Source organism: Erpetoichthys calabaricus, chromosome 5 (assembly GCF_900747795.2).
Source record: "Erpetoichthys calabaricus chromosome 5, fErpCal1.3, whole genome shotgun sequence".
NCBI lineage: Eukaryota > Metazoa > Chordata > Cladistia > Polypteriformes > Polypteridae > Erpetoichthys > Erpetoichthys calabaricus.
Window position 1 is genome coordinate 23,963,423 of NC_041398.2, and position 27,221 is coordinate 23,990,643.

The 27,221-nt window shown below is 39.5% G+C and overlaps 1 protein-coding gene across 4 annotated transcripts in view; it reads left to right on the forward strand.

The window, feature by feature from the left end:
* Positions 1–27,221, forward strand: part of LOC114643591 (CD209 antigen-like protein B) — a 290,359-nt gene that overhangs the window by 24,095 nt on the left and 239,043 nt on the right. For 3 of the 4 annotated variants that reach the window (XM_051927556.1, XM_051927555.1, XM_028792161.2), the window contains exons 3-8: positions 2,479–2,553; positions 3,044–3,142; positions 3,239–3,340; positions 16,192–16,605; positions 18,223–18,374; positions 18,685–18,818. In XM_051927556.1, the coding sequence (XP_051783516.1) occupies positions 2,479–2,553; positions 3,044–3,142; positions 3,239–3,340; positions 16,192–16,605; positions 18,223–18,374; positions 18,685–18,818 (976 nt within the window). The remainder of the gene's footprint in view (positions 1–2,478; positions 2,554–3,043; positions 3,143–3,238; positions 3,341–16,191; positions 16,606–18,222; positions 18,375–18,684; positions 18,819–27,221) is intronic. The other variant, XM_051927557.1, reaches the window with a different exon arrangement.

Here is a 27,221-nt window from a genome sequence, read left to right on the forward strand (position 1 = left end):
GAAAATGACTGACTGACTAAGAATGTGTACTTCTTTTGGTAAGCCACTAGAGCTTACAATGCTCTGATAGCCAAAGTACTGTAGTGTAGAATCATATTTTACAGATAAACTAATTTAATTAATGAATGTAGTGATTATGCATTTGCAAGTTTAATATTTGAATGTTCATGTTTTAAGGTTGCAGCTAGAATTAACTTAACAGTGTTGTGACAAACGTTGTGAAGTATGTGGGGGAACAGAGGAGACAGAAAATGAAAATCAGAGCTTTATTGGTCAGTAGGGTGAACGTGTGGCTGCAATAATAAAACTGCTGAAAGGACCTGAACGCATATGGTTTTTGTGACTCTAAACTGTCTCAAAAAAGTGCAGCTTCTTACAATACTGCCATCAAAGAGAAATAGTGGAAAATAAACATTTTCAAGTGAACATATGGATCTACACTTAAACAGTTACTGTAATCCTGTAAGAGTTCATTTAACACCAGCAATTTTACTGTGTCCAATTTTGGGTTTTTGAAATACTGTATGATTAGTGTGCATGATGACACATGTATTGGGATTAAATCCCTCATGACAAACCGCAATTCTGTGTTTGTGGAAAAGGATTTACCTTCACTGCGATGGACTGATGCCCTGCATTGGCTTGCTCCTGTCTTGTGTCTATGCTTGCTGTCATTTTCTTGTGACCCAGTTCTAGATATGCAGGTTTTAAAAATAGATTGATTCCTTCCCTTAATGTGCAAATCATCAGAGAATTGAAAATTGTCAGGATGTGGCCAGGAGCCTCACGAGATGCATTACAACTTTGCATCAGTCAGATGGTGGCCTAAAATATTCTCCAAAAATATTTGACAAGATTGCTGTGGTTGGTCCATTTTTACTGCAATAGAGTATCTACTAATCAGTCTGCCATAATGACTAATGTGCAACCTCTGTTCTAACCCAATGTGTAAATACAAAAATAAAATGAGTAACACATTAAAAATATCTTGTCTTAGTGCTAGAAGTATTAAAAACAAAAGAGTACATTGGAGTTGTATTTAGAGGAGCACAATTATGATATTATAGCAATTACAGAGACCTGGCTAAATAGGAATGATAGCAATAAGTATAACATAGAGAGAAACAAAATTTGTAAGAAGGATAGAAAGAACAGAAAAGGAAGTGAGGTTGCTGTTTATGTCAAACGGAATTTAAATGTAAGTCCTCTTCAGTTGGATGATGAGCCACATCTTAATGAGGACATGTGGCTTCACCTGGAAAGCATTAGGGAAAGAGGCCTTATTTTAGGATTGTGTTATAGACCACCCAATGCAGACAGTAATTTCAATGCATATCTGTTTGGTAATATTTAAAAGGCAAGTTTAATAAGGAATATTATGTCATGGGGGAATAATCTACCTGAATATTAAATGAGATAACCTTGCAAATAGCGGAGCAGAACAGCAGGAGTTTTCAGAAGTAATCAGTGATTGTGTTTTAATACAGTATGTTAAAGCACCAGCGTGGGGTGAAGCCTGTCTGGATTTAGTGTTTTGTAATAATCACAGATAGAATTGAGGGTGTAGAGGTGACTGAACCACTAGGGTCAAGTAACCATAATTTAATAAAGTTCTCAGTGTTTTGGAAAAGTGTGTAGATGTAAAGTCCAAAATTGTTAAGTTTAACTTTGGTAGGGCAAATTTTGAGCAGATGCGAAAAGGCCAAGGAGGATACACTGGGATAAGCTTTTAAATGTGGAGACAGTCGAAGAGCAGTGGAACAGGTTTAAAAATGTTTTAAATATAGTGCAGGACAGGTTCAATACATTTCTACATTTGGAATTAGTAGGATGTTTAATGAAACTGATGATGTATAAGACTAATTACTCCAATGTGAATCATATGGCGAATGAAATCAAGAGGGCAACCTTTAAAAAGGATATTAGGGGGGGCTAAAAGATAGGAATATAGCAGATAAGGAGAGATTGTTTAAGTATTTTAGTAGTAAAAGAACAGTCAAGGAGAAGGTCAAGTGCATCAGGAATAGTAAAGTGGGATTAAAAAGTACAGACAGTGAAACAGCAGATTCTCTAAGCTCATTCTGTTTAAATATATTTTTTTTAATGTATAAAGTGATATGAACATAAAGGAAAACAGCCCCACTAATATTTGATCTTATTGTTATGTCCAGAATTCAACCCTGTGTTTCTTTAAGAATTTTGTATATAGCTGGTTTTATAAAAGACAGGGGGCAGGATGGAAATAATGGGGGTGTGGTGAACTGGGGGTTTGTGGGAAAAAGAAGGAAGAAGAAAAGTAAGAAAACATTTGGGCAAATGTGTGTAACGAGTTTATTTGTCTGGATACAACACTTACAACTCAAGAATGATTGTTTTGCGATGCAAGAAACACTTTAATTTTTGATCAAAATGTTTGCTAATAGACCACACTGTCCTAAGTGAAGCTTCTTTTTATTTTTGACTATTTTTTCTAAATAGTCCCGAGGGAAGAGGTCATCTATGCAGAAGTGAAATGTACTAATCTTCAGCAGAAAAACTCCAACTCTCAAACAGGTAAAAGCTTTTTACTCAGAAATGGAACTGTGTTTCATACAGTATATGTCAACTTTTAAAGTAGTTAAAGAAAGTCAATATTAATTTGCTTTAAAAAGAGATATATAGTGATATTCTGTAGTATGTATAGTTTTTTAATTCTAGATGTTTTAGGACCTCTTCAGATCATTATATCATAGCCTTTTAAAACAGCTTTCACTTTAAACATGCTGCAATAAACCTGGGAGTGCTGGTAATATTTAAAAATGACAATAATTTACATAATGAGTGGTAGCAAGGCTGAAAAAGAGTGAGGTGACTTGACCAAAGGAAGTTTATTATGTCTCAGCTGGATAAATGTCCCAGATTTGTGGCTATCATGCAAAATAAAGAGGAATGAGGCTCTGAATGATTATTCGTCCTGTCAATGTAATTGACCATAAGCACCAGCTTTCAACATTGTCACTTTTAGTGAAGTGTTTCATGACTATATAAAGGTTTTATTTGTCAGACGCCAGTGATATAAATAAAGACAACGCAGACGCTCACTGCAGAACTGAATGGAAAACACCTGGGGATGAAAAGCAGTCCAATGGTGACACAACTAAAGGTGAGACCACAATTCCCTGACCACTTGACCAAGTATATTTTGTTAGTGTTTCTGTTCAACACTTCACTGCTCTGCTCTTCTCTTCTCTCTTATTAGTGTCTTCAACAAAGGACAAACAAAGGTTTTCACCTCTAAAGCTGCTGCTCATATTGCTGTTTTCTTTGTTACTGGCTGTCGCCTCCTCCTTGAGTGTTTACTGTGAGTATATTTCAGGAAACTTAATGTAAATGTAAAGAGAAAATGCACTTTCCATAATTGTGGATCTTTACACACAAACTAAAATGTAAGGAAAATGTCTTTGTAAGTGGTGAAGTGAGCTCCTGGTAAAGAAGATAGACCCTTGAAATCGAGGCGAAACTAACCTAATTTTGTCAGTGAGGGGTTATATTCTGCTAACAGTGTCAGATTAGAGGACTTTGTTTAATTCATAGAGAAATTTTCAAGTGCACAATAAAAAAAAATAGAGAGGAACTTCTGAAAGTATGTTGTGTATATGACATCATGACCTGTACAGGAAAGATAATATTACATATGCATGTTATACTTTGCCATACATACAAGAATCCTGTATCTTGTCAATACTGTATATGTTATTGCATCATATGTTGAACATGGATGTTAATGACAAGACTTAAGCTCTCCTGTTACCTTTGCAATAGAGACAGAGACTGGAGGGACTCTCATTTTTTTCTTGATACAGGATTTTGAGTATTTAACAGCTTGGGAGTATGAAGGGGTCTCCTCATGAAGCTCTTCCTTTTTTGTTAAATCTTTGTTTCAGTAAAACATAAAACATAAATCATAAAAAACAAGCAATCCACAACTTTAAAACTAAAACTGCAGCTACCAAGACCATATTGGGCATTACACTAGCAGAAAAATCATTACACACGTCAACAAAATGTTTACATGGGACAGGTATTGAGTCCGGTGATTTTTTTTGTTGTTTGATTTCATTAAATTTTGTTATTTAAATGCTAAATGACAGGCAGACACATATGAAATTAATGCATGAAAACGGTTCCAGATCGAGATTAAACACCTTTCTTTACGTGTCAATGGAACAAATTTTGCTCGAAGCAAAACTGCATTTGTTTTCCACATTTGTTATCAAAACAAAAAACTGGATATTACTGCAAATTCAGTTTCATGCAAATTGGTTCACCCGTCCCTAGCCAGAAGCTAAAAATTCAAATATTAGTGATTTTCCACAACCATCCTTGTTGCATGGTGATGTAAACAAAAAGATTACAAGGAATTCTAATTATATTTTCATCCCATTCAGTATGCATAGCAGCACTTCTAGAGGAAATGGGAACTCTCACAATAACCTTCACTGCCATTGTGTGGGACAAAACTAGGGCAGAGTGGTGGCTCTGAGGCTCTGCATTGGTATCTGGACGGTTGCTGGCTCAAATCCCTATTACTACCAAAGGAGATCCTACTCTGCTGGGCCCTTGAGCAAGGCCCTTAACCTGTAATTGCTCCAGGGGCGCTGTACAATGGCTGACCCTGTGCTCTGACCCCAAGGGGTATGCAAAAACTAACAAATTCCTAATACAAGAACTTGTATAAGATGAAATAAAGAACAAAAAACCTTCACCTCCATTCTGTGGGACAAAACTGCAAAAAGGCTATCTTTATTTACATGCTTAGAGAAGACCAACAACCAAAGATTAAATACAGTGATGAACAGACAGTCCTATAACTGAAACCCTCCAGTATGTGGCTTCATCATTTGGTAGAACCCATCCCAGTGGCACTTAACCCAAATCAAGAACCCTTGTGGTATGGGATGCCAGTCAATCATAGGGCTCTTTCACCCACACATGTAATACGCCAAAGTAGAGTCACAAATTTACCTGACATGTAGGTATTTTGGACATGGAAGCACTGGCGTAGCAATGGATTGTGCAGATTGTGCAAAGCACAAGGGGATATGAGCTTGGGGGGCCCACTGGGGGCTGTATAGATTAAAAAAAAGTACAGTAGCTACAACGTTCAATGTCTTGTTACAATCAACTCTGACCTTGATGGCTGACAATGAATTGTATGCTGCTGCCAATCTTCTCATTGAACGCTATAGCACCGACATTTCACCGGCGTCTTCCGCTCGATTGTGCATGTTTTAAATCCATCCTGTCTGTAATCTGTTTTATTGTGCACCTTAGTACCTTAGTGTCACTACTGTGAGGATTTCTGAATGTGACCACTTTATGATGTTCATTTTCTCAGAACTTGTGTAAAATGGGTCGATTGTGCAGTAGTATCCTGTCAGCCGGTGTTGTTGTTTTAATTATTTACAAATTGATATTGCTTCTTTGTACAGGACAGAACAGTTTCTACTTTCTAGCTTATGTTACAGTTTAATCATCTTCTTTCACAAAAAAATTAGCATGTCAACATTTTACATAGATGTATTTACTACCCACAACTCCGACATTCTATTCTCACAATTTTGTTTATTTTTGCTAACTTACAGCGGCTGTAATAAAGCGATTTAAAAAGTTATTACACATTTCATTTAGAGAGCTGGTTTGTTTGTCACCAGTGTGTCATCTGATAGTGAGGCAGACGCCACTGCCCAGCCGGCCCCTAGGATCTAGTCGCAGATAAATTGCTAAGAGTTATGCTAGACAGGAGGGGTCCACCTTAGAGCGCTGAACAGGGGCCTTCAGATAGCTAGCTACACCTCTTGCACGGAAGAACCTGAAGACCTTTGCAAAACTGACTATGCTGCACATAGACATGAGGAAAATTTCAGTAGCAGTCACTGAACAGAAAAACTAAATCCAAGTTCATATAGCTGCCTCACTATGCCACCCAAAGACATAATCCATCAGTTACAAATTGCAGCAGTTGGCTGTGTTTTATTAGATATCACTGTCAATATGTTTATCGAAAATGAAGATAGAATTGGGGAGCTTTGTGGACTGTTAAAGTACCGGGAAACGTTAGAGTAAGTGGTTAACTAAGCATTTGGTAAAGTAGATAGTAGCTTGCACACAGACGAAATGGTGAAAATCGCAGGTAACTTTCAGCTAAAAATATTAAGCTTACAAAATCATTTATTTCATCAAGCTTCTTTGTACTAAAAATTTGAAATGGTTAAAAAAAATAAAGGGGAGCTTCTGTTTCATGCATAAGTGTTGTGCTGCACATACAATATAATAATGTCAGTGAACAACAAAAGCACGCAGGTCAAAACGGCACAAATGCTTGCAGCTAGTGAAGGGTCAGAGTACTCTGCCATTTATCATGTCACAAACAAGCATACAAAATAACTTACAAAACAGAACGTATAACATGAAGAGAAACACCATATGCAAACAGAGAGATAAAAACATAGCCATGTAACTTAAAGCAGTTTAAAATGCCAGGAGTGCTTTGTGACACGTATGACATTGTTTTACATACAACCGAGTCAGACGTCTGAATATAATTTTCTTCACTATGCACTTCAGAGCTTTCATATCTTTAGTTAGCTGCCAAATTCCTTCTAATCCTGAGTGAAGAAGTGCTGGCTGTTTTTGGTCTAGAAGTACAATTAGTAAATAATAAATATGGAGTCAAATATATCTGGAAGTATATAGTTAGAAAAAAATTGTTAAATAGAGGTGTTGTCTTCATTGTGAAAGCTGCACATATTTAATATATGTACGGTGAATTTAGATAATAAATTGTAAGATGGGTAATATGATTTTATGTGATACTTCTTACACTTTGTTAAATTATATCTTGAGGAAGGGGCCAAATACTTTTCTACTCACGTGTGTCCACTTAAATTACTCAGTGGGTACTTGGAAAGACATACCATTAATAAAGCTGGTGTTCATTTTTTTTCTGTTATGCTGATCCCATTGATAGAAATTATTTCAAAGTCTTCAATATTAAATGAGCATTTTTGAAATATTTGTTTTACCTGAGGGCACAGAATATAAGACCAGGAATTACTCCTATGAGTAATGGTTAATTCCCTTTTACAATATGTCAAATGCTGTTAAGGGAAAATCATTTTAATTTAAAAGTTGACAAAGCAGCAGAATGTTACTTCATACCAACTTTCCAAAAATAAAGATTTCCTTCTGAAGTCCATGTTTTTAGTTTTTTTTTTTTCATATTAGGGAATGGTGTGAGTAAAAGTTGTGCTTTCATTCTACTCTACACTTGTATGAAGAAATTTGCTGATTTCACTAAAGTTTTCCTACTGCATAAAAAACACTGTGAAACAAAGTTAAGTTCAGCAACGTTTTCAAATAAAAAAATTGGAAATATTGTTCAAAAGGCCTGTATACTGTATATCCTTTGCTCTAATTTATTTTCATTGATTTTTGATTTTCATTGATTTATAATTCAATTTGAAAATTCAGTTAGAATAATCTAGTGCTTTGAGCCCTTCACAGCAACGTTTGCTTTTAATTGCTTCACTCTTTGTTATCTATTTTTTCAATTTCAATTGAACAAGTTTTATTTCCACGGGTACAATTAGGGCTTGAAATTTCTAAGAATAAAGGGATATTTGGACAGATCTTCTGAGCATAAAACTCTCCCTTGCAGCTTAGGTCTCTAAGCCAATGATAAACTAAACTTTTCCCTAACAGAGTTTAACAATTTGATTAAGGTTTAGAGTACTGCATTCATCTGATTTTTTTTCTTCATTTCAAAGTTTTCACAGATTTTGGATTAGTTAAAATCATCCTTGATGCTATATATAGACTTTTTAATAATATGCACTTGTGCACTTCACTACCACTTTCGAGAAAAATTAGAACACTAGAACAATCTAGACAAGAACAGGCCAATCACTCAGCCATTCACTCAGTCCAACAAATCTTACCAGTCCCATCCACTTACTGTAATTCTTCTAAAGTAACATCAAGTCTAAAATTGCTAAAGTCTTACTGTCTACAACAATTGCTCACTTATTACAAGTGCCTATGCTTCTATGTGTAAACAAAAACTTCCTAATGCTTGTGGGAAATTTAATTTTAACAAGTTTCCAACTGTGTCCCTGTGTTCTTGATGAACTCATTTTAGAATAACAGTCTCAATCCACTGGACTAATTCTCTTCATAATTATAAACACTCCAATCATGTCACCTCTTAATCTTCTTTTGCTTAAACTGTATAGGCTCAGCTCTTTTAATCTTTCCTCATAACTCATCCTCTGTAGCTCTGAAATGAGCCAATTTGCTCTTCTCTGGATATTTTCTTGTGCTATTATGTCCTTTTTGTAGGCTGGAGACCAAAACTGCACACAGGACTTCAGATGGGGCCACACCAGTGTGTTATAAAGCTTCAGCATAACCTCCTGTGACTTGTACTCCACACGGCAGGATGCTATATAACCTCACATTCTGTTATTCTTCTTAATGGCTTCTGAACACTCTCTGCCAGTTAATAGTGTTTAGTTCACTACAACTCCTAAATCCTTCTCATAAGTTGAACTTTTAATTTTCAGATCTCCCATTGTGCATTCAAACCTAACATGTTAACTTCTTCCGTGCAACACTTTACATTTACTTACATTAAATGTAATCTGCTACAAATCTGCCCAACCCTGTATGCAGTCCATGTTCCTCTGTAATGATTCAATGGATCTGAGATGATCTGACAATGTAAGTTGTAATGTGATATAAATTTCTTAGTGTATCCATTTAGTTGTCTAAAGAGCACTTAATGTGCATCCAGAAAACATAACTCACACATGTGCATATGTAAAGCAACAGGTCAGGTCAGGTCAGGTTGGGGAGCATGCACTGGTACTGCGCGTTGCTGCACTCATTACACGATGAAACAGCTTGGGATCCTGGTAGGCAACCCCTCAGGCAGATACGAGGTCCAGTCTCACCCTCCGGAAATGACCCTCTATCTGCCACAGTCAGGTGTTATGTGGGCGTCCCTTTGGCCTGATCCAGCCACTTGGGTCCTCAACAACGAGGATCCTGTGAGCCAGATTACACTCGGGGAATCGCATCACATGGCCTTAGTGCCGTAACTGACACTCCTTCAGTCAAATGTGCCTCATTCAGGACTCTGTAAACAACTGCTCATTCGACACAAAGTCAAACCAGCAGTACCCAAGGATTCTAACAATATCAAAAGAGTCCAGTCTTCGTCTCAGATCACTGGATAGCGTCTATGTCTCGCAACCATATAGCAAGACAGGAAGCACCAGGACTCTAAAGACTCGGACCTTGTCATTTTGCATAAATATTGGGACACACTAATTATACAGTTTCAGACATGCACCATTACTGAATGTCTGTACTAGACAGAGGTTGTTCATATTTTATTTTCTACATAACAAAAAAATATTTTAAAACTAATGTAATGAACACCCTTCTGCAGCGATCACCTTCATATTTTTCACCATGATCCAATTGTCTTGCTTCTCTTCTAACAAATACTTTATTGTGTTCCTAACACCATCACATTTAAACATAACTTCTTTTTTTCTCTTTTGAACATGGTGTAGCAGACAACCATTTCTACCATGCCAATATCAACATTCCTGAAAACGAATCCAAAGCCCCTAAGGACTCCTTCATAACTATCAAAGTTGTCTCCAACATGCCCCTTTTAGGTAGCCACCCAACGCAGTCATCACCACCTGAGCACTCACCTTTCCATTTGTCTGTTCTGTCAACCTGCAGAGCATATGTCAATTATAATTCCTCTGTCATTCACCAACAATTATCATAATAATGACAATAATGATAATGATAATAACAACAAGCTCACTCACACTCTTCACCTCCACCATCACATTGTCTGCCCATTTTTCTGCCACAAGTAAACTAATCTCAGATACACTTGATTGTCAGAAAAAAGTGTTGACATCCCACTGCTCCCTGCTAAGCATTTCAGTCATATACCCTTCTATCGTGTCTCCTGTACAAACATCCACTTTGGTTCTGTTAATCAGAGTGAGATAAAGATGAATGCTTTTGTTAACAGAAAATATTTGGATTGGAGGCAATAGGTGCTCTGCTGAGGAGAAAGTTATTAAGATGATTAGGGAATTTGGAACAAAATGGCCGGGTGTTACAATCCACATTCTGGGAGAAGGCAGGTAATGTTTTGTCCGGCGTCACATGGTTAAAGTCTCCAGCAATTAGCACAAGCGCCTCGGGGTGCAGCATTTGCAGTTTAGCAACAGCAGAATGGTTGATGTCACTTGCTATCTCCATGTCCGCCTGAGGAGGGATGTATACAATCTATCTTACTAAACCACAGTTAATATATGTACGGCGGATGCACTGAGGCGCATGTGCACTGCGGCCTTGGCGCCCGCCCCAGAGTCCAGAGTCAAATGCAGCTGCGTCCTAAAACGCGGTGGCTTCCCAGAGTCAGTAGGTGGCGCCCAAATAACACAACGAAATGCGCCGTGGCACCCGCCCCAGAGTCAAACACAGCGGCTTTCCAAAACGCAGCGGCTTCTCAGAGTCAGTAGGTGGCGCCCGAAAAACACAACCTCTGAGCGCCCAAACAATACAACCTGTACAGTCAAACGCAGCAGCTTCCCAAAACGCGGCGGATTCCCAGAGTCAGCAGGTGGCGCCCAAAATAACACAATGTAGGCTACTGCGCCATGGCGCCCGCCCCAGAGTCAAACGCAGCGGCTTCCCAAAATGCGGCGGCTGACAGAACATGTTATTGAGACACAGGTACTAACTGGATCCCATACTTCCAATACTGCTTTGATTCCCAGAATTGACCTTACAAGTTCTGACCTGGAATTACCCTTTAAATTTAAACAACGGCAATTTCCCATTAAGGCTGCATTTGCCATGACCATCAACAAATCCCAAGGACAAACCATGGAGAAAGTAGGCATTTACCTTTCTGAGCCTGTATTTGCACATGGACAACTTTATGTTGCCTTTTCAAGAGTTCGTCGTTCGTGTGACGTTAAAGTAAGGTTGTAACTACTCCATACCAGGGACAACTACTTCAAGAACAGCAAGCCATCTTTACTCAAAATGTTGTTTATAAAGAGATATTTGATTAACTGTTTTTATTTTTCATTTTAGGAATGTTTACTTTCCAGAATACCTCATGTGAACCTTTCCACTCCGATATTGGTTTTACTTATAAGGGCAGCAACTCAAAGACATTTTTGACTTATATAATGTGACAATTACAATTCCATTTTTGTTTTAATAAATTGGTTAATGTTAGTACAAATGTCTACATTTAATTCAATACAAACTTTACCAGGACGCTCCCACCCACCATCACTTTTCATTCCGGACGCACCGCGACGCATGCGCACAGCCCCTCACCATCCCAAACTCAAACCCAGCGGCTTCCCAGACTCAGCAGATGGCACACGAACAACACAGCCTGTAAACTAAACTTACTGTGCTCCACTCTGCCAGCGGTCAGTGTCAGGAAAGGACAAGGAATCACGGCTCCACAAAACGAAACCGCTTTAGTACAGATGTGCTTATTTAATTAAATGACATTTCCCCGGACGCACCCACCCTCCATGATATTTCATCCTTCCAAAGATCGGAGGAAACTGATTGCCATTCTTAGATTTACGATTCTTTACAGAATCGCGGGCTTACTGGTAACAACAATGACGTGTCCAAACTCTCTGGGCAAGTAATAGGGATGCAAACTTACGGCCAACAGTTCGATGTCCCTGCAGCAAGTGGAGATTTTTACATTTACATGTCCAGAGTTGCACCATCTTGTATTCACATAGAGAGCGAGTCCTCCTCCTTTCTGCTTCCCGCAGGTAATTGCATCTCTGTCCGCTCTAACTGTGCTAAACCTGGGTAGCTCCACGTTAGCATCTGGGATGTCAGTTGTTAGCCACATTTCACAAAAATACAACAAACTGCATTCTCTGTAGGTCCTGACATTTTTCACCAGCGTGGCCAGTTCATTGATCTTATTTGGTAGTGAGTTCACATTTCCCAGGATCACAGAAGGCACCAAAGGTTTGTAACGCCACTTTCTCGCAAGCCGCCTCGTCTTTAGCTAAGCTCCAGCTCTGCTGCTACAATACCACCTTCTTACCTCGTCAGGTAAATAGGGAACCACACCGGCGCGGGCATTTGTTCTCAGCACTTGAAGTTGACTACCTGAATAGACGAGTGAAGTGAAGGCAGTCACAGTTTGTTTGTCCTTCTCCACTTTAAGCCCCTATGTGAGCCCACCAAACACAACTTTTAGTGGATTAGGAGGGATTGGGACACCAAGGGTGTCTGAAAAGCACTTAAAAATTTTTGTCCAGAATTATGTTAATTTGGTGCAGGCCCAAAACATGCGACCCAGTGAGGCTGGAACTTGATTGCAGCATTCACAGGTTGGATCTTGTCCTGGAAACATTTTGGACAATTTCAAGTGAGACAGGTGTGCTCGATATATAATTTTGAGCTGAATAATTGTATGCTTTGCGCATATGGAGCTGAAATGAATTCTCTGCATTGCTACCTTCCACTCCTTTTCTGATATGTTGAGCGAAAGATCCTTTTCCCATTGTCCTCTTGGATATTTGAAAGGGAGGGACTGTAAAATATTTTTATATATTGCAGAAATGCTGTCTGAGTCCTCAAGACTGAGCAATATTTTTTCCAGCATAGAGGAAGGTGGGAGATGGGTAAAATCGGGCAGGTTCTGTTTGACAAAGTTTCTAATTTGAAGATAGTGAAAGAAATGTGTTGCTGGAAAATTAAATTTGTAATGTAATTGTTCATAGGATGCAAAGATGTTGTCTATATATAGATCTCTAAGCAATTTAATCCCAAATGTTTTCCAGATATTAAAAACTGCATAAGTTTGCGAGGGTTGAAAAAGGTGGTTCTCATGCAGATGTGCAACAGATAAAAGATTCTCCATCTGAAAATGCTTCCTACATTGGTTCCATATTCTGAATGAGTGAAGCACAATTGGGTTATTAGTATATTGGTGATAACTTGCATTTATTGGGGCACAAAGCAGGGAATATAGAGAAGTAATGCAGGATTTTACTTCTATTGCGGACCAGGCCTGTGTATGTTCATCTATTTGTGTCCAGGTCTTTATAGCTTGTATATTTGCTGCCCAGTAGTAAAACTGACAGTTAGGTAGAGCCATGCCACCTTCTGTCTTAGGTCTTTGTAGAGTCGCTCTTTGGATACGTGGATGTTTTAGATTCCAAATAAATGAGGTTATGGTTGAATCTAATTGATTAAAGAATGATTTATTGATGTATATTGGAATGTTTTGAAATAGAAAGACAAGCTTAGGAAGGATAAAAACAGTCTTTAAAAATAAAGCCCAATATTAATAACCAGTAAAAATGGACTGCACAATAATATGCAGTGAATACACTAGACTTGAGCATTCATAGTTTTCATCCTCTTTCTCTCTACGTTTAGCACTCGTTTGCTCAGAGGTTGATGATTGCTGCTTCCTTAGCAGCGCTTCTTTTCTCCACCTTTGCGGCCCGCTTCTTCTCTTCTTCCGTCAGAATCTTTTTGCGTTAAAACTGATTAAGTCAGTTTTTGTGTTGCAATTACTTAGTACGTTTTTCTTAATTTTTCACTTAAGCTGGCACTTGAGTGTTCAATCTGCCTTAAGAATGATTGAAGATATGAAGAGGTAGGGGAAGTGACGGTGAAGGTGGTAAGGATGAGAACGGCGCCCATACGTATGTGCAGTACAGCCGCCCTGCTGGCTACTGCTGAGAGTTGATTCAATAAAATAAAATAAAAATAAAAAGAGTAATAAAAATCAACACCCCAAAGGTGGACAGTAGAGGCCAAGTAGTATATGTGTACCAAATTTCAGGTCAATAGGTTTAACATCCTGGACAGACAAATGGAAGGCCATGGTAGCATATTATATAAGAAGATAAAGTATAAAGTAATAATGTATTAATAATAAAGTAAGACTGTTGTGTTTCATAATAATTAGATGACTTCTATTTAATTACATCACTGGACAGGAGTTGTCACTGGACAGACAGTGCCCCAAACCGTTTTATAGGTACTATATGTACCATTTCCCTAAGTATCTAATGCGGGACAAAGCCAACACTAGCACAACTCTGAAAACCACACATCACCAGTGATCAAAAAATAGATACAATCCTGTACAAACTTAACAACATGCTTCATAACGCACTTCAGATTGTTATTCTAAAAATAAATATCAACTGACTGTCCTGAATACAGCAATTGAATTGATTTCCCAAATAAAATTTAGTACTGCCAGATTCTGTAATCCAGGAACCAGAGGTCAGTCCTTCGTAATATTTTGCAAGCTGGCCTCTCTTTCATGCAGTCAGATTCAGTATGTAGTACTCTTTTGCCAGATAAACAGCAATTCAAATGCTGCTGCTGCCATTTTTCCTTAGTTCTTGTTGTTTGATGTATGTAAATGAAAAGATGACAAGGAATTCCCCTTGCGCCACATTCCCATTCTATATACACTATTAGGCCAAAACTATGTGGACGGCCTTCCAAATTATTAATTTCCAGTGTTTCATCATCAATGGGTGGATTCAAGCACAAATCCATGTAATCTCCATTGACAAACACCGGCAGTAGACTTGGTCACACTGATGAGCTCAGTGACTTTAAACATGGCACTGTCATAGGATGCCACCTTTGGCAAAAGTCAGTTTTATAAAATTTCTGTCCTGCAAGGTCTGCCCTGGTCAACTTTAAATGCTATTATTGTGAAGTGAAAGTGCTTAGGAGAAACAACAGGTCAGCTATGACAGAATAGACCATGCTAACTCACAGAGTGGGGCCAGAGAGCGCTAAAGCGCATTGCATGTAAAAATGTCGATCCTCTGTTGCTTCACTCATAACAAAGTTTCATAATTGCCTGTGGAAGCACAAGAACTCGTCAGGAGCTTGAATAAGCGTGTTTCCATGTCCGAGCAGCTGCAGGCAAGCCTACAATCACCATGCACAGTGCCAAGTATTGGCTGGAGTGGTGTAAGGCATGCTGCCATTATGGTGTGATGAATCATGGTTCACTGTTGGCAGGCTGCTGGACAAACTTGGGTTTGCCGAGTGACAGAAGAACGCTACCTTATGGTCTGCATTTGCATACTGTAGTGATAACAGTCTAGAGCTGTTTATTAAGGTTTGGAATAGACCCCTTGGTTCCAGTGAAGGGTACTCTTAATGCTACAGCACACAGACATTTTAAACAACTTTGTGGCAACAGTCTGGTAGAGGCCCTATTGTATTCCACCATGACTGTGCCCCTTGTACACAAAGCCAAGTAATGGAGGAACTCAAGTGGCCTGCACAGAGCCATGACCTCAACCCTATTGAACTCCTTTGGGACGAACTGAAGTGCCAGGAGTGAGCAGGACTTTTTGTCCAACATTAGTACCTAACTTCAAAAATGCTCTTTTGAGTAAATGGGCACAATTTCCCACAGACACACTCCAATATCTTGTGGAAAGTCTTCCCAAAATAGTGGAGGCTGTTATATCTGCTAAGTGGAGGGAAATTCTATGCAGATACTTATGATTTTGGAATGGGATGTTCAAGAAGCTCATATAGATATGATGATCAGGTGTCCACAAACCTTTGGTCATAAAGTGCATATAAAGCACTTTCACTGACCCCTCACTGCCATGTTGTGAAGAAAACTATTCAAATTCACAGACCTCATTTACACACTTAGAAAAGACTGCAAAACCACAAGTTACACATAACATAGAAATAAGCAAACAGTGCAACGTTAGGAACCCTGTGCCTTGTGGCGGTGCTGCTGCAGTCTCTTACATTGTTAGGTGGAGGCAGTGCACATCTCATTGGCACTCAACACAAATCAAGAACCATCTTGGGATGGGATGCTAGTCCATCAAAGGGCTCACTCAATAACACATAATGACTCAAATTTGAATCACAAATTAATCTAATACTAATTAGTCTTCATGTCACGGAAGAAAACTGTCAAGCACAGGCAGTAACTAGACAAGACACTGAACCCATCTTCATGCAGCTACTTCATTAGAGCCAACCAAAGACCCATAAACTATAAAGTGAGCAACCTGTCTAAGTGCAATATTTCTGTTTTTTTAGATACCACTAACAGCAAATATAAAGAAAATGAAGATACATTGCTGCTTAGCCTTTCTAGAACCCAAGAAGAATTTAAAATGTTACAAGCAAATGTCACTGTGCTGCAGCAAAATGTGTTACAGCTGCAAAATGAGAACTCAGCACTGAATGAGAGCTACAGGGAGCTGCAATTTCAGAATGAAGAACTGAGAAACAGCAACACTGAGCTACAATCAAATAATGAGCAGCTGAAAAAGAACAACACTGAGCTACAATCAAATAATGAAGAGCTGAAAAAGAACAACAATGAGTTATATTCTAATCACAGTGAACTTCATTCCAGATATTCATCGCTTAGGGAAAACCTCACTGAGTTGACCGTCAGATTTAGAGCTTTGGATGAATACTGTCCTGTTATAAACCAATTAACTCAGAGTAAGTGAGGTCCACTTGGGTCACTTTTAGTTAAATTTTCTAATGTTGCGCTGACGGTTATATATATATATATTTTCTTAATGTAAGTGTACACGGGCTTTTTCATTCTGGCTTCCTCTCATCAAAGTATAGTATGCTGTGCCTGCATGGTGAATCCTGTGCACCTTTATTTTCAGCAAACATTTTACTCTTTTCATGCGTCTCTTGACAAATTTGTGCACCCTGAATGGGTTCACTATTTTAATCGTGCAAAACCTCAAGGATCATTTATAGCAGTTCCCGGTTTTATTGCTCCTCCAACATGAAAATGTTGTGTTGATGGACTATTGTCATTGTATAAGGTTCACCATGAAAACAGATGTACAGCCATGAACATTGTCTTTCTGTGCCCACTGGTAAATTATCTTCTTAGCTTTTTTCACGCTCCCTTTTTTGCCCATAATTGTCACATCTTTAGAACATGTTTTATTTCCTTTTTAAGAGTTGGGGAGGCGGCACGGTGGTGCAGTGGGTTGCGCTGCTGTCTTGCAGTAAGAAGACCTGGGTTCGCTTCCCGGGTCCTTCCTGTGTGGAGTTTGCATGTTCTCCCCGTGTCTGCGTGTGTTTCCTCCCACAGTCCAAAGACATGCAGATTAGGTGCATTGGTGATTCTAAATTGTCCCTAGTGGGTGTGTGTGCCCTGCGGTGGGCTGGCACCCTGCCCAGGGTTTGTTTCCTACCTTTCGCCCTGTGTTGGCTGGGACTGGCTCCAGCAGACCCCCGTGACCCTGTAGTTAAGTTATAGTGGGTTGGATAATGGATGGATGGATGGAGTTGGAGAGTAAGGTATATTTGAAATAAACATTGTTGCTTTCTCATTAATGCCTTTGAAATAATGAATCCTTATATCTCCTTATATTACTGTCCTGTTAAATCGACTGTGACACCCCACATTCTTCTTCTGTTCCTCATCTCTATCTTGAATTTTCATATACTGCAAGTATATAATTAAAGTAAAAACTGTACACTTTTTGATACCCTATCATACACAACTAAAATTGTGATAGAGCCATCTTGTGATGAGGGCAGATATGTAATGAAGTCCATGGAGAGTTCCTGCCACAGAGAACTCGGGGGTAATGTTGGTGGTAATGAATCCATCGGAAAACCCTCTGTAAAGTTGTTACACATTTCACAAGTCAACACACATTCTTCAATATTTTCTATGGCACCCAGGGTTTCCACTGTTACTAAATACTTTGTTTCTGTATATGATAAATATTGAGGCAGTGTTCTTTTGTGCATTTCTATTATGTTGTATACATTTATGACAAATATTTTCTGATATTTTGAAGGTAAGTAAGACAGAAGGTTTGGGGAAAAGTAATTCTACTTACTAATTATGGCACCGTAGAGTGATGGTGTGTAACATGTTCATTAGCACATGCAAGTAAGAAGTTCACTGAACTCTAAACACATGGCAGTAATGGCCTGTATCCCACTGCTGTGGAAGATGGTGGTCCCCAGTACCCGAACCACTTCATTCTTTTTTCCTTAAGATTTCATTTAATCTCTGTCACCAGACTCTGATCTCAGCAGTCTTTTTTTCATTATTTATTATTTCTTCTTTTTCCACAGAAAGAAAGTGCGCTGTCTGTCCAGAAAACTGGCTGGGGTTCAGTGGAAAATGTTATTTCTTCTCGAATGAAACAATGAACTGGAATGCCAGTCGCAATAAATGCAAATCAATAAATGGAGACTTGGTGATTATAGAGACTGCAGAGGAACAGGTACAGCTTTTATTGTGTTGAGGGTCAGACAAGGAGACATTCTTATAAAAATGAAGAGAGACAACATCTGAGATGGTAAAAGAGGGCAGGGAGATTAGCTAATTATCAAATATTCCAGTAGAGAAAAGATCTTGCCTGAAGAAGGGGCCTAAGTTGCCTCGAAACCTTGCATATTGTAATCTTTCTAGTTAGCCAATAAAAGGTGTCATTTTGCTTGGCTTTTCTCTACATTCATAATGGCTAACACGGTACAACACTTTAGTACTACAAATATCCCAGTATAACTGACACAAGTTTATTTTTTCTTCAGAGCTTCTTAATAAAAACAACAAAAAACAAAAGAGGAGCTGAACAGCAGGGAAAGTACTGGATTGGACTGACCGGTCATGTGACAGAAAAGCAGTTTGTTTGGGTGGACAGCAGACCCCTGGATGTTAATAGCAGGTAAGCTGGTGAACAGAAATTAGGACCTTTTGAATACAAGTGAAGGGACACGAGGTGTTCACATGTAAGCACACAATCACTGAGGGTCACAGGGATAGCAACAATGAAAGCCTGCACTCCGGGTAGACAAGTGAAAAGAAAACATATTCTTACCACAAGAAAATAGTGCCAAGAATCTATGATAAAATCTATTATTTCTAGTTTGCTTTTGTTGTCATAAGCAAAAAGGTTTCAAATGGAAACCTTTCTCTGGTTCACAGTGGATATATCCAGTAATTTTCAAGGCTTTTATTTTCACATTGTGACCTCTGTATCATTCACCTTTGTGGGAAAAGGCCAGAGAAAGCTAAGGAATTTTTTAGTTTATAAAAATGCTTAGCTTTAGAATTTCAGGTCAAATTAACATAATTTAATAGTAAAGTAATAACTTTGAATAAAAAAATTATAATCATTTAATTCTGTATGTATCTGACTGTTATTTAGCATTTAAAAAAATCAATGGACTCATTTTGTTAAGGGTTTGCTAAAATGAGAAAGAATGATTGTGAGCACTGAAATACCAGTTAATGTTGAACAACAACTAAAACATAAACTGAGACACACAAAGGACAAGAGCAGCAGAGTTAAGTGAAGAAGGTAACCAGAAACAAACTTTAATGAACTCAAAACCAAACTAACAAATCTACCACAAGGAACTACTTGACAGAAAAATGTTTTACTGCTAAGAGAAATTCCAGAGTTGTTTTATTGACCGAGGGAGGAAGGAAATTGAATATGTGGTCCTATTTTCATTATCTCCACTAATGGATCTGATTAACACAGTCATGTGATTAAAAATAAAATGTTAATTAAAAATAAATCACTTTCTCAATAGTCATTTAATAAACAACAGGAGGTAATTCAAGGTGATTCAAAACTAAAAACTGTTCTGATGGCAGCAGCACACAAGTAACAAAAAGATGAAAAGATGAGGCCTTCAAAAAGACACACACTAAAAAAGGCCAGAATTCTAATTAGTCTGTCCCAAAATTAGTCACACTTGAGAGTAACTTGACCCTAGGAAACTGGGAATCTTCAGGATTATTTAGGCCTCGGAACTGAGAACCAGCTTTTAACATTCAAAATTCACAAAAGAGTCTCAAAATATCCCAAAATAAGTCTTGCAAGAAAGAAAATTGAAACTCTGGCTAGTACAGAGACAGGTCTCACCAGAATCTTTATAAAAGAAGGATTTATTAATTAAATATCAAAAAATAACAAAATATTCTAAAAATATTCAAACAAGGACCTTAAAAGGCAATCCTCAGTAACAACGTCCAGAACCACGAAGCCAGTAAATGTAATCTAAAGACAGGCAAATAATGTATATCCGTGAAACTAAGAAAATTAAATGAAGGTAATAAAAAGACAAATCTCCGCTCCACAAAAGCACATTAGAATGAACCGCAAAGGACTGCAAGTTCTGTAAACCTTTATAGGGCTGGGGGCAATCCATTAACAGAGATGGACAGGTGGCCTTGCCTCTTAGGGAATCACCGACAAAATAAATAAGGCATAGGAGAATAGCAAAACATGAACAGATATTAAACAAAAATCAAGGAGAATAAAATAATAGTACAAAATTAAACAAACAGCAAGTATACAGAGGAATACTGTATTATTTTGAAGGAACACACCCATGGACGGCATCCCGTTTGGGATTATTTCCATTTTCTTAACTGCCCAGAACAACTGAGGGAGCTCAGTCTCAGAAATGTATGCCTCCCCAAGGTTTTAGATGGCAGCATCTCTGGACTTACAAATCCATTCCAGTAATGGCAAGGTAACATGGGATTTGTAGTGCCATGAGGCAACCCTGCTGGGATTCATGGATGCCTCCTAAGGGTGCTACAGGGAGTTATGCTCCCTGTTATACAGAGCTTCTGATTGACCTGGAACTAATTCCACTGGGCTATGCCCTGGCACTGGAAGTACTCCCTGGTCCATGATAAAAGGGGCCACTGGACCTCATACCAGTAAATCAGTTGGGAGGAAGAGGGCAATGCTTGAGGGAGGAAGAGGAGTTTGAGGATGAAGAGAGAAGAGAAGATTCATTGTTGTTTCCAATTGTCTTGCTGATAAAGGTATAGGAAAAATTAATTACCTTTATTTGAACCCATGACTGTGTATCAGTTGTATCTGTAGGTTTGGGGCACAGTGGCACTCCTGTCTTCCATATTTATTTAAAAAACAATGTAAAATAATAAATGATAATGTATAAAGAATAAAGAAGACAGAAAAATGAACATTAAATATAAGCCAGTGGATGAACTCTGGCTTAAATATAATAAAAATAAAGCTGAAGACCACACCTGTAACAATGCGTACTCTGACACATTCCCCATTGTTTTTTCTGTCCAATTCCTATAGCCAATAGGGTGTCATGGTACATAAAAGCTTCTGATACAAGTCAGTTCCAAACAGCCATACTTCAGACCAAGGGGGGGACAGAATACCTTCACACCTGCCCCCAAAATCATTTCTTAAGGTAAAACTTGCCAGCTAGGCAATCTGGCTTTCCTGTTGGTTGGTTGACTGGGAGTCCTGCAGAGATTCATTGTCCAAACTTGTTTTAGACACTTCACCCCAACCCTGTTGTAAAATTACAAAGAGACTTATTCCTAAAAGGGGGGAAGGGGTTCTTAATCATCAAACCACTGCTGTTATTATCAATAATGTAACACTAATATTACATTGCTTTGTCTAAGTTACAAATAAAGACATACAAAATATTTATCAACATACATGCAGAATTTCACATCACAACACCCATCACTTGTAGACTTTTGTTTGAGTAATCAGATATGTGTTTTGATTATCATTTTCCATCTTCAATGACACTGCAAGTTGCAATAGCCAGGGATGAGTCACCCATACTATGACCTGACATTCCATCTTGCAAATGTGTAGCGGGGCCACATAGTGTTTAAATGTCAGTTCTGCGTGCGTCTCGTTTCATTGTCCCGTTTACTGTTTGTGTATCAGTTTATGCCGTCCCCGTAAAAAGGGGGACGGATGATGGAAGGAGACCACAGCCGCCAACCTGGAAAACACCTGTTTACAATCATTCAATCCCAGCCGTCACAGGACTATATAAGCCATCAGGAGGAGAAGGAAAAGGAGGAGAGGAGATTTTTCATTCACGACCACGAACCAACGGTACCAGTTATTGTCCACATCGCGCTTGCCAATCCAGTTTGTTTTTCCATCTGCCGGATTTATTTCACGGACCTCACCACGAAAGACCCCGGGGTAGGACTTAATCATCCACCATTCACACGAGGATTCACGGTGAGGCTGTTCCATTTTTTCCGGGGAGATTCAAACCACTCAATATCACTAATTCAGTCATCCGCTTTCAGGACAGTTTCATTATTGCCGGACTCACATTCTCATTCATTTTCAGTTTATCATTCATTGTTGTTTTCGTGTTGTGTGTTTATTTGTTACAGGGACAAGGGAGGGTTTTTGTTGTATATATTTATATATATTTGGTGGTGTTTTGTTATTGCTGGGGTGGAGGGATATTTGTATTTATATATGTTTCTATTTTTTGCATGTCGTCTTGTTTTACTTAATACATATAATCTGTTTAATTTTACATCCTGTTTGTGTACTTATTTTTCACCGTCGATTGTGGGGGAAAAGTTCAAATGGTAAGAAGTACGGCTTGATAGTAGATTCTTTCTCAGTTAATTATCCAGGCCACTGGTCTTGGAGGTGTAGCTGCCGGCTGGGTAAAAGGGGTCGGCCGTTACAAATGGACAGCTTCAAAGCCAGCAAGCAGGTACACTTATGAAAACAGCAAGCCTGCAATGTTGCAATCAGATTTTCATTCAGCGCTGCAAACGCAAGCAAACCTTTTAAGGATAGTGAGCCACCTCAAAGAGCCATTTGTGATGATGTGGGTAGGCTCCTTGCTCCCTGTTTGTTTTTGGGAGCCGGTGAGCAGATCAAACACATCAAGCAAGAGGATAGTGAAAAGTGCAAATGCTTTTATTAAAAAAAAATCAAAATACAAGGTGTTATTGAGGTTTAAATCAAAGATCAATATGCCTTGTCATTGGCTTTAGAACTATTGACTGTTAAAAGGATTTGCTTGACATCTTTTTAAGTGGCTTAGACAGGCACTATTATTTTACAGGCCGCTGTTTTATTTTTAATGTGGCCTGCTTGCTTTTCATTTGCCTAGTTCTCTATGAATCAAGGACTCTGTTTTCTAGGGAAGTGAGTAAACAAGCTTTTATTTTGGGCCATGGCAGCTCTACTGGGCCTTCAGGCTGACTGAAGACCAAACGAGTTCCTGCAAACACTCAAGGCTTTTTAACTTAAAGAAAACTAAGTAAACTTGCATGCTAGCACATAAACATTTTAATGCCCACCAACAGGTGCAGTCAACTTTCTTAATTGGACTTTGTTCCCTGCTGCCCTTCCTTCAGCATCTGCAGGGTAATCCAACGAGACCCAGATGTCTCTCCCACCGTTCATCTTCTGCCCTTGTGGGGAAACGGTGTCACTCAGGCCGCACCTACCCCCCATTAAAGTGCTCAGTAGGAGCACCCTATCATCACCTCCGGTTTGCATGGCACTGAGGCTCCAACCACCTGCCTCACTTCATAGCTCGGGTGCTCTCTCTTGCTCTCGATCTCTGCCTCTCTTCTATTTCCCTTTAAACCTCCCTCTCTCTTTCATAGTCACTGGCTGATTTCCTTCTATCTGCCTTTTTGTTGCTCCTTTTTCCCTTCCTGCACTCATGCTTCCCTTTTTAAAGCGGAGACGTGGGACAGCTGCAGCAATCAGAAGCTCCTGGTGCCAGTTAGAGTCACGGGCAATCCTACACGTGTGCACCAAGTGCAAGGCCGTCCTCACCCGCATCACGCATGCTCTCTCGCCATGCTATATACACACACACACACAAACACGGGTGTGCCAATTATTTATTTAAATGCTACCAAACAGCTGCAAGCCTCACTTTACCACACCACGTAAACAGCAAAGAATCCATATCAGCACTTGACGCCAGGGCTACTTTGGTGTCAGAAGCAGGAAAAAAGCACCTGCAGTACAATTTATCAAAGTGCCAAGTGACACTAAGACCTAAAACTGACCTGTTTGACTCATCTAACGGGTTTGCTGGAGAGCCACAAGGCTGAGATTCTTTATCTGGAGTGCTGTTTGCAGTATCAGTAAAGTTAGGAAGACAGCCAAGAGATTGCTACCTCTGCAGCTCCACCAACACTTTTCTACCTGCTAAAGTACATTGGAATGAGTATGCAGAGGCTGGTGGAGCTTCAGTTGAGTGAGTTGGGAAAAAAATGTCAGATCAAGTTGTCACTAACCCCAGGTGAGCTTTGTGAAGCAGGGCCGACAGAAAAAGTGCAGGCAAAAGATGAGGGAGCTGTCAAAGCTGTGATCTGGGCCTTGAAAGGTGTTTGCAGTGTTAGCTCAGTAAAAAAATCCAGCTTAGAAATCAGAACATTTGCAGCTCCATCGCCTCCTCACTTTTAATTGAAACTCACTATATAATAGTGCATTGTTTTAACACCTCTGCTGCACCACAAGACAACGCCATCTCACAAGGCAGCACTCAACATCCCTACTGCGTCACCAAACAGCGAAGCTCTCAAGATCCTTGCTGATATGCTTTTCTCACAAGCCACAGAATCGCAGAAGAAATGAAGACCACACCACAGTTTTGAAGAGCCGTGTGCCATTTCAAGGAGTTGGAAGTGGCTGCTGGGAAGAGCAACTTTGTGAGGGGAGTTATGTAACAGCAGTGACAAGTTGCTTCAGCTAGCAATGAGTCACAAATGGTATGAGCAGTGATGGTGAGCCTGCAAAGATGCAGCAGAATACCAGCTAGTGCGGCAACGGCGAGCAGTGAGCTTAGGGATAGCAGGCCGCTGAAAAGAGTCTTGTAAAGAGCAGAGGATCTGTATCAGCACTTGCTGCTAGTACTGCACTCACTTTTTATTCCCAGCAAAATGTGAAGTAAAAATGTAAATGTAAACGTAATAATAATGGAATAAAATAAAACATATTTTTGTATACAGTAGTGCTGTTTGCTGGTTTAAAGTGCTGTGAGCAAATTCTCAGTTAACATTAAGTACAGATTACACTAAATAATCCTCTTTAATAAAATCCCTGTGTGTGTCTTCTGGTGAAGTGCGCATGCGCGGGGCACTCTTTAATAAAGGACATCATTGCTGGGGAGAGTGCTGATTGGGTACTCGCGGCCACACACATAAAATCCATTGCTGGGGAGACGCCATACATACAATAATCAGCTGCATGCCAGCACAGATTAAAATATTTGCTGAGGAACTGCACAGTACTTGCTGGAGAGACACCACAGCCACGATTATCAGCTGCACGCCACACATTACATCAGATCCTGGGGAGACTCTGCTGATTGCCCACTGTTGTGACAGAAAATTAAACGCATATTACGGACAGGCGGAAGTACAGGGAAGGGCAGAATGAGTGGCAGAGTTACCGGCCTCTAGCAGATGCTTCAAAGGCCGCCTGACACGTCACACAAGACAGAGAGGGCAGGACCTATAAAATATTGTGCGGCCGATCCAATCGGATTTCAGTAAATGAGGTAACACCTAAAACATAAGGCACGAAAAATCCAACCGGGTACTGAGACGCGGAGACCAGCTTCCTCAAACAGGTGGGATTAGTGTTTATTGTTGTGCAAGTTTTCACTCTGAGGATGTCAGATTTGCGATTAAACCTTCCTCTTGTGTTAGGGTCTGCACCGACCCGTTTTAAATTTTAAATGCATACAAGAATCACATAAATTTGTTTATTGCATCAAGGCTTTTTGACTTTGTCAGGAACCTCTATTTCAACAAAATAAAGCAAAAAAAAATATTTTTACTAAATTATAAAATGCTCTGGTTGAAATTATGACCTTTGTGTTGTTAGGGTCGGTTTCGACCCAGTTATGATAATACGATGATAAAGCAATAATTAGAGCCAAAACTGAAATCCTAAGTGCACTGTCAGCTGACACACTGACAACCAGCTCCTCTCCTAATCATGTGAGCTTTCTCATTTTGCGTGGCTTTCCAGTATACCTGCACAAAAACAAAACAAACAAAGACGGGCATATCCAGACATGTGAGGTGAATTCACTCATTTGAGTGGCCATTTGACTTGCAGAGTGCACAGTTACAATTTGCAGCATGCAAAAATGAGAAGAAGATTTACAGTGAGCCAAGTTCTGGATCATATTTTTGGTGAAAATGAAGGAGAGGACACAGAACAGCATAGCGATTCAGATGAGCAGGTTTCTGAGGAGGAAGACAATGTGGAGTATCATCCAGAAGACACAGACACATCTGATGAGTCGGATGAGGAGGTCACTGGTGCTGAAGCTGCTCCTGCTGAAAGATTCAAGTCCAAAAATGGTAAGATCTTTTGGAGCTCAGTACCTCATGATGTACATGGCAGGGCAGCTGCTGCAAATGTCATCAAAATGACCCTTGGAATCACAAGGTTTGCTCTGACCAGAGTCAGTGACATCAAAACATGTTTTGAGCTATTTATGCCATTGTCACTAAAAAGAATCATCATTACTATGACGAACCTTGAAGGAAAAAAAGTCCATGGTGACATGTGGAAAGACATTGATGAGGAATACCTGGATGCTTTCATTGGTGTTCTTCTTCTTCCTGGAGTGTACAGATCCTGCAATGAGGCCACTGATAGTCTATGGGACGCATCAACAGGCAGAAATATTTTCCGGGCAACAATGTCACTTCAGACATTTCAAATGATATCAACAGTCCTCAGATTTGACAACAGAGAGACCAGAGTGAGATCTGACAAGCTTGGTCCCATCGGGGATGTCTGGGAGAGATGGGTGCAGCTCCTTCCGCTGATGTTCAATCCAGGGCCAGAGGTGACAGTGGATGAACGTCTTGTCCCTTTTCGAGGAAAATGCCCCTTCCGGCAATACATACCCAGTAAGCCAGGGAAATACGGCATAAAAATCTGGGCAGCCTGTGACGCAAGAACCAGCTATGCCTGGAATCTACAGATTTACACAGGCAAAGCTGCGAGTGGCATCCCTGAGAAAAACCAAGGAAAACGTGTGGTCCTCGATATGACCACTGGACTGCAGGGTCACAATATCACTTGTGACAATTTTTTTACCAGCTATGACCTCGGACAAGAACTTCTCAAGAGGAAACTTACCATGGTGGGAACAGTGAAGAAAAATAAACCTGAGTTGCCTGCGAAATCTTGCAGGTGAAGGGCAGGGCTCCACTTTCCTCAAAGTTTGCTTTTACAGACACCACCACTGTTGTCTCATATTGTCCAAAAAGAAACCGGAATGTGATACTCATGTCT